The sequence below is a fragment of the Brienomyrus brachyistius genome, unplaced genomic scaffold (assembly GCF_023856365.1).
Source record: "Brienomyrus brachyistius isolate T26 unplaced genomic scaffold, BBRACH_0.4 scaffold35, whole genome shotgun sequence".
NCBI classification, from domain to species: domain Eukaryota; kingdom Metazoa; phylum Chordata; class Actinopteri; order Osteoglossiformes; family Mormyridae; genus Brienomyrus; species Brienomyrus brachyistius.
Window position 1 is genome coordinate 3,653,482 of NW_026042310.1, and position 7,885 is coordinate 3,661,366.

General features: G+C 46.6%; 1 protein-coding gene across 2 annotated transcripts; it reads right to left on the reverse strand.

The window, feature by feature from the left end:
* On the reverse strand, positions 1 to 4,416 carry LOC125721721 (serpin H1-like). 2 transcript variants are annotated; one of them, XM_048997727.1, is made up of 5 exons: positions 4,229 to 4,416; positions 2,104 to 2,704; positions 1,851 to 1,949; positions 1,322 to 1,554; positions 1 to 907 (listed from the first exon to the last, which is right to left on the reverse strand). In XM_048997727.1, the coding sequence occupies exons 2-5, from the start codon at positions 2,684 to 2,686 to the stop codon at positions 605 to 607; spliced, it is 1,218 nt and encodes a 405-aa protein (XP_048853684.1). In that variant the 5' UTR covers positions 2,687 to 2,704; positions 4,229 to 4,416; the 3' UTR covers positions 1 to 604. The 2 variants fall into 2 exon arrangements, with proteins under 2 accessions (XP_048853684.1, XP_048853685.1); XM_048997728.1 differs by lacking the exon at positions 4,229 to 4,416 and adding an exon at positions 3,800 to 4,213.
* Between the last annotated feature and the right edge of the window lie 3,469 nt (positions 4,417 to 7,885).

Sequence of the window (7,885 nt, forward strand, 5' to 3'; positions counted from 1 at the left end):
TTGATTATTCATCACTTTATTGTGAAAAAGGTGAAAAAACAAACGATCGCACACCTGGTTCTTGAATGTGTGTAGAAAAAAAAGGCAGTTATTTTCCCCCCATTTGAAACCAGTCTTTCCCTGTCCTATATCACCAGTGACTAGCTACTGGAATGGGTGCATGTACAGCAACCATAACCCAAACAGGAATGTCTTCCGCTTGATACCACCCCACACAAAATGACCCACAGACCGTAACAGGCACACTAGGTGAAAAACTGCTGCTGAGGACTTCAGTCGTATCTACAAGGACCCTGAGAGGATGCTGATCGAGATCTGAGGTTGTACTTAATATAGACGAGCAGCCTGTTGGACAATCTGCCACTAAACAGCATTAGAAATAGCGGGCAGAGGGAGATGCGACTGACTTCCGGGTCAGTAATACTTTGGAATAATTTGACCAAATGCTTATATACATGAACAGACGTCTAGAAATGACAGTGTTCCTAAAGTATGGATGCAAACAGGTGCCAGACTATTCATGAGGTAACAGACATATTTTCAGCTGGTCTTCCATCCCTCTCCTTCTAAACACACACACACACACACACACACACACACACAATTAAAGCTCATCTTTCATCTTCTTGCCACTGGGGCGCACCATCCTCCCGATGAAGAGGATGGACTTGCTCCGGTTGTCCTTCACGAGGAAGATGAACGGGTGATCGGCGTAGAACAGCTTGGGGTTTTTCATCTTCTCCGAGCCGTAGATGCTGGTGTCGAACGGGTTCCCCGGCGTGTCCCACTCCAAAGAGGAGACGTGTAGAACGTTGGACAGATACAGGTCCTTCTTTCCCGAGATGTTGGACAGGTCGGCCTTAGCTTTGTCCACGGCTTCTGTCAGGCCGAGCTCTCCGAGGTGTTTCTGGAAGAAACAGGGACTCATCGTCCTAATTGAGACTCTCAACAACAAAGTGTTGGACATGTCCTGCACAGTCAACTACATCAGGAGGAACCCCATAAATGTAGGATTCACACATGGAGGTGGTGGTCGATATTCACACTGCAGTCAGTGTTTCTCAACCCACATCCCCGGGGCCCACATTTTTGCTCCCTCTCAGCTCCAAACACACCTACATCAGATATTCTGTGTTCTTAATTGGCCGGGAGCAAAAACATGGACTGTCTGAGTGTCCCCATGGATTACCGTTTCTTATCCCAGTCCAAGTGTCTTGTCTAAGGCTCAGCACCCATTCATTTTTGTTGAGTACTGACCTTGGACTGACCCGGAAACCAACCCTTCATGACGCGTGACGGCCGGCAGAGAGGGGACGTGTACCTGTAGGTCGTGGCTGACTTCCACGCTGACTTTGGGCAGAGACACGGCCACCGCCTTCTCCTCCTGTTTGCTCAGCCAGTCGTCCAGTTGCTTGCGAGTCAGCAGCTTCTCCAGCCTCTCCAAGGGCTCCATTTGGTACGGCAAGATGACGACCAGGGTGGAGAGCTTGTGGGCCAGGGGCATGCTCAGCACATAGAGCTTGTTGTCCTTATCCTCGTAGAATGGATAGAGACCTGACAAGGAATTAGGATATTTATGGTGTAAATAGGCTCTTATTTGTATCACCCAAGGATTTAAATTACTCATGGGAGTTTTACCTGCACAAAAATATTCTGAGGGCAGAAAGAAAAATGATTGGTTATTTCCTTGAACCAATCAGATTTATAGGTGGGTTCAAGAAACTAGAAGTGAGACTAGCCAATCAGAGGTCTTGGTCCCACCTCCTCTGCATTCCAATGAGCATCTGAATTTGCCATCTCTATGGATGTCCCGGAAGCGCAAATATGAATCCATGTCGATAAAAACTCACCTGTGCGGTGCATCATGGGAAGGGAAATGGTTAAAGAGTGATGCACCAGGAAGACCCGGTCGTCAACCATCTTGTGGTGGAACTGCTCGTGCCAGTGCGCTGTGCAAAAGGATCAGCGTTAAAAATGTCAGTTAATGGCTGATGCTGGGCGTAGTCTGGTGGACCGTGTTCTCTTTCGGTCGCTTAACGTTGCAGCCCTCTTTGTTCAGGAATGACAGATTCCACGTGGTGCTGTAGTAGGAGTTAGACTCACGTTTGAAAAACATGGCGTTGATGATCACAGCTCCGTCCGTCCTCTCCATGTCCTTGATGACCTCGGGCAGCTTCCCGCCGGTGGATTTGGACGTCCACGTGTTGATGGACTTCATGGCGGTCTTCTTGTCGCGGAAGTTAATCTTGGAGTGCTCGACGTTGTAGAACTTCTTGCTGCTCTGGACGAAGTCGTCGGCGAAGCTGATGGAGGAGGGACCGTAGAGGCGGCTGCCCAGCTTCCAGGTGACGTTGCGGGCTGTGGAGTTGCTGACGTCGGTGAGGAGCTCAGCCAGACCTGCATGCAGATGCTCATCCAGCACCTTGTTGGCCCCAAGCACCGCTTTGACCTGGGAGGGGGTGGACTCCTTGCCAGCCAGAGCTACCAGACCCAAGGCGGAGGCCACCACCACAGGTGAGATAAGGATGTTCTCCAGGTCCTTCTCCTTGGCCATGGTATGGTAGAGACTGAAGGCCAGGCTGGCGCTGTTGTCAGCCATGGTGGCAGCGTGGCTGCTGAGAGCCTTCTCCTCGCTGGAGGCAGCCATGACCAGGAGGCATAGAATCACCACATTCAGCATCAGCATGGTCTCAAGAAGTGCTACCTGGAATAAAACAAGTGTGACAATTATATCTTCGGTCTGAACTGCTCGCCTCCACATAGCCATAGAACCATAGAAAGTGTCTGTAGTATATCATGTGGCCCTAGCTGGGACTAGACCCAACAACCTCCTGTTAAATATCTTAAGTTCTGAACTTGTGTCAGGTATTAAGGTGCTGCGAGCAGCTTAGTCTGATGCATAATTAAACTGTAGGTGTGGTTATGAACTGGGCAACCTGGGACATCTACTGTAAATCAATGCGGTCATTCTGGGCAGGGAGTAGACACTGTGCAATTAGCAGTAATACACCGAGTGTCTATAGAAAGTAATGCAATGTAGCAGAGCTGCGGTCTGGCAGCTGTGGGAAAGCATCCATGAAAGATAAACCTGGACGTTTTATGTAACAGCCACGTCAGCTGGTGAGGCGGGACAGCCCACTGCCCCCAGAACAGGGCCAGGAAGGGCCCCCATAATCCGGCTTCGGTCTCATTGTAAGGTGGAGAGGTTGAAGGTTCTATTGATTTTAGCTGGCAAGTCGCACTCCTCGAATATTACGATCGCAGTCAAAGACTGACCCGATCCTCCCGTTACAGGTTTATATCTAAGATGTGATATTTAACCCCGAGAGCTGCCCGCAAACGTGGTTCCGCAGACCCGCATGATTCTGCGCATGTATAAGGCGTGTAAGGACAAGCCGCGCTCCTGTGCAGCTCAACCAGTAGACAAAACAAGGTCATGTTTACGGTACTCGGCATCACGAACAAATATCTCCTCAAACACCCAGCCAAAATACGCATTCCTGGTCCAGAGATTCAAAGAACGCCTTAGACGATTTTAATCTACATTTCCAAAACTATTTGTGAAGGTGGTGCTCAGAGCATTTCAAATTTTTACCTAATGCAGCTACAAGTGAATGAATGGGGAAATTATGTTATTAATGTATACATGTGCCACTATAGCCGATTTAATGCAGTCGTTCAGCCATCGTGATAGATCAGGGTAATTCAAAACAAAAACAGTCACGTAATAGAATAATCCTATAGAAAAAGACAAATGTAAGCGTTCAGATAGCTTTAAATATCATTTTGCCCAACTAACCGTATATTTTGTCCGAGTCCAGTCCGAATTTTTGACGTGGGGGACAAACAAGGATTAGTTCGCCACTCCCCAGGAAGGAGAAACTTGGTATTCTGAATTAGTGTTTTATAGCCTATATGCCGAAAGTTAGTTTGAAGTTGAAGACCGAAAGCGACACACAGGCTTGCCGCTAGACACAATGCAAATAATGCGGGGGACCGTTACTTAATATTACCGTTAAACAGTTTCATTTCCCCAGTCACCTCCCACTACTTATCATATTCCGTGTTTGCACCCAGTTCACAGTTTCATTTTTTGTATCCTAGCATCAAATATTATTGACAAATGTTGTTTTCCCCCAACTTCTGCCGGTTCTTCATGGCATTGCAAGGTAGGTTTGCCCTATTCCAGTGCCAAGCCGCGCGCATATCACACCCTAAACGTCCTTACCTTCTCCGGCTTCTGCGTCGTTTCCTCCGGCTTCCCTTCCGGGCCGCTTGCAGACTGGCAGACTTTTCAGCGAGTCCTTTATACCCAACAAAAGAAACTTCTAGAAGTTGGGAACGGGTTAAAGCAACGAGAAGCCCCGTCGGGACCTGAGACCTCCCACGGTATCCAGTTGCCAGTGCCGGTTCGGCTACGCAGTCCTCCACGTCCTAAATCCCCGCCCCTAATTCCCAAGCGGGACTAACCAGACCCCGGCCGCTCACTGCAGGAAGCGTGTAATCAAAAGGAAGACGCGGATCTGTCTTATTTTACTTGCACCTGGTGAACGAAAAGTTAGGAAAACTTTATTGCTAGTAAATGCTATCATTTCTCCTTTAAAATTATTTCTCGCACATTCTTTGCAGTGCCAGGATCCTGGATACATCATAAGAACATAAGAAATTTACAAACGAGAGGAGGCCATTCTGCCCATAAGCTCGTTTGGGGAAAACTTAACTAATAGCTCAGAGTTGTTAAAATCTTTTCTAGCTCTGATTTAAAGGAGCCCAGGGGTTTAGCTTGCGCTACACTAACAGGAAGACTATTCCATACTCTAACTACACGCTGCGTATAAAAGAAGTGATTCATCAAATCCGTTTTTAAATATTATTAGAAAATCCAGCAGTATCAGGGAACAGAATCATAACGAAAAGTCATAAATAGTTTAAAGAGGCTTTAAAAACACATCTGATAAATTCAAAACATATTTGCTGCATTACTCAGTGCACTGTTGACATGCGCAGATTGCTCGCAGCCTGGTACTAATTTGTTGTAGAGTTACAGACTGATGAACTGCCAACCCGAAACACGGTTAGATTTGTTGCTATGCGCAGGTGTCGATGAATTAGGCCTATGAAGAAATAATCTCAGTACATGTCAGTGAGTAAAGGACACATGTTACACTGAGTATGGAACCAGAGATAGCCACGCCTTGGGTGGAACATCACTGCTCCCCGAGGTAGTTGTGCGTAGTGTACGTGTACGCGCACAAATCGTCGATCTGTAGAGAGAAACTGAATAACCAGGTGACGCTCAAAGGAATATAAGACACCCTGTAATTCGATGCTCATCATTTTAGTTTAATTTTATATTATAATCTCATATCCTTAATCTCCATTTTTATTGCCCACTTTGCAGTCACTTTATTTTTATTGTTATTTTAGTCTTATTATCTTTTTATGCTTTTTTGTTTTGCTTTGTATTACATAATTCCTTTGAAACATAATTCTGGAAGCAAGTGCAAACACGTGTCATGTCAATGTCCAGATGTGTGTTTGAATTTCTGCCAAACACGGCTTGAGACTTGTCAGCACTGGACACCGTTTTAGAAGCATTTCAGAACCAGTTAAACCATTGCGGTTAAACAACTCGAGAGGTAAAGCGGTTTTTACAGGGGTGAAAACCATCCACACGGCCAGCGAACCGTATAGCAGCAGAAAATCAGAACCGGGAGACAAGGAAGCTCATATGCAGCCCCACGAGAGGCACTGAGGCAGGAGCTTGCACCGTGGCGGAATGTACCGGGTGCTGCTATCGCATTGCATTGTAATGCGCATTGACTCCCCGGAATCCAAAACACGTGGATCACGTGACCGATGGAGCTGCCGATGAATGCCGGTGTAGGCAAACAAAGTGAATTCATGCTTTTTCATAATGTCTCCCAAGCCTGTGGACTTTGTGGAACAACAGGGCAAGTGGGAGGAATGGGGTCATGAGTGTGCTGTGGGGGGAGGGGGGAGATTATGGGACAGGAAGCATTTCCTGTAGAGGCACATCCTGCCTCCCATACACAGAACGGTAGCCGCGGAGACGGGAAAGGGCACCCACGCACAGCATCTGGTTTCCATGGGGACGTCTTCTGATTGGTCAGCCTGGCCTTCGCTAGCTAATCAGCCCGTTTGGTGTCACCCTAAGGTACAACAGCAGCTCCATTCCAGAGAGTGGAACCATGCGGCAATAGCCTTCATGAATGCACCCGCAGAGGGAGCCCAGGATGTCAGTCACGTGGAATAGTTACCCTACGGACACTGGGGTTTGTGTCCTCTGCAGTTGCTCAAGAAGCCTTTTCTGGGGGGGGGGGGGGCAATTTTCAGACTAACATCCACTGGCATCACTTCGTCTTTCGACGTGCTGCTAAAGCGGCCAGGGAAATGAGACCAGACAGATCCTTGCACCTTACAAGCCTCTCATATTAGCCCAGACATTAATAATCAACCTCTCTTTTTTTTGGAGAACATTAACCCAGACATTAATAATCAACCTTTTTTTGGAGAACAGGTGTTTTCCTTCTTAATATGGTTTGTCGGGCCATTGGTCAGGCCTGTGACCTATGCTGAAGTTCACATCATGGATTAAAGCCCAATCTGGGAGCAGCAGACTTTTCACTGGACTATCAAAATGGAATTAAGGAATTCAGTGTTAATTCTCATAGTCAGGGGATGTTGGACAGGGACAGAGCCCCCATCCCCCAGCATTCCAAGGAAGGCCTTGCATCCCATGATGTAATACTTTGAAATGCATTATGAACACTGGCTCAACGCGCCGCCCCTTAATGAACACACCCCACCCCACTATCCTTCCCTTAGGCTGACCTATGGATCTATTTTTACATCCCTGATTATGACAAAGGGCCTACAGCATTAATCCATCTGGAAATGTCAATGGTTCCAGAAAGGTTTAATAGGGAAAATATCTTGAACAGAACCTCCCTGGTTACCGACAGGAGAAACAAGCCTTTGAAAGAGAGTCAGAGTTATTGTGAGTCAGCGCCTGGCTTAATTGATGTATTTTTAAGAAATCTATTTCTACTTAGTGTTGCTAACTATACCCTTTATCGACTGAATTGTATGTCTGACCATCGTGGCGACCACCTGGAATTCACATTAGGTTGCGCTACACTAACAGTAATAGCACTAGCAGCAATACCGCAATAACATAATGTGAATTAATTAAAACCGCCAATCAATGTCCTTTAGTGAACAAAGTGCTTTGACAGAAGCGCGCTAAATCGCCCTCTAGTGGCTAAAATTAAAAGAGTTGGTGCCACCTTACGTATATACTAATAGCTATATAAACTATTACTGTGTATATACGATGGCACGTCATATATGTATGATGGTTATTTTCAGGAAAGTTTATATGGAAAGTTCTGTACTGAGTGTACTCAAATTAACAAATAGGATCCAGTAAATCCTTCTCGTTTTAGTGGAAGGTGACGCAGATGATGCTCCAGCCCCCACCGTATCTCTGGTAGTCATGCTGCGAATAGACCGGTTAATTTACACTGGAGTGACATGACACCATCGGTTTTCTCCTAGGCTTATGCGGCGGATGTCATTTCCTGTTTATTTAATTGGGTGACGCTTTAAGATGGTGTCTCTTCTGCATTCCGCAGTTTGCCATCCATTTATACAGCTGGGTATTTTACCGAAACGATTCGGGTTAAATACCAGCTAACGTTGGGCTACAAGGATTTATTTTTGACCACTGCGCCACCTACCGGCCCTAACCGTCAGTGACGGCAGCCCATTGAAACAGGTCTTCGCGATTCTTGAGCTTTTCAAATCTGTCACTGCTGACTACAAGTCATGGACATTTACTTTCCGTACAGGCTTCTTGATC

Coding starts and splice junctions, on each gene's coding strand:
- LOC125721721 (XM_048997727.1), bottom strand. CDS start 2,686: ATGCTGATGCTGAATGTGGTGATTCTATGCCTCCTGGTCATGGCTGCC. Junction 1,555..1,850: donor TCCCATGATGCACCGCACAG/GTGAGTTTTTAT, acceptor ATTCCTTGTCAG/GTCTCTATCCATTCTACGAG. Junction 908..1,321: donor AAGTCAGCCACGACCTACAG/GTACACGTCCCC, acceptor TGTTTCTTCCAG/AAACACCTCGGAGAGCTCGG.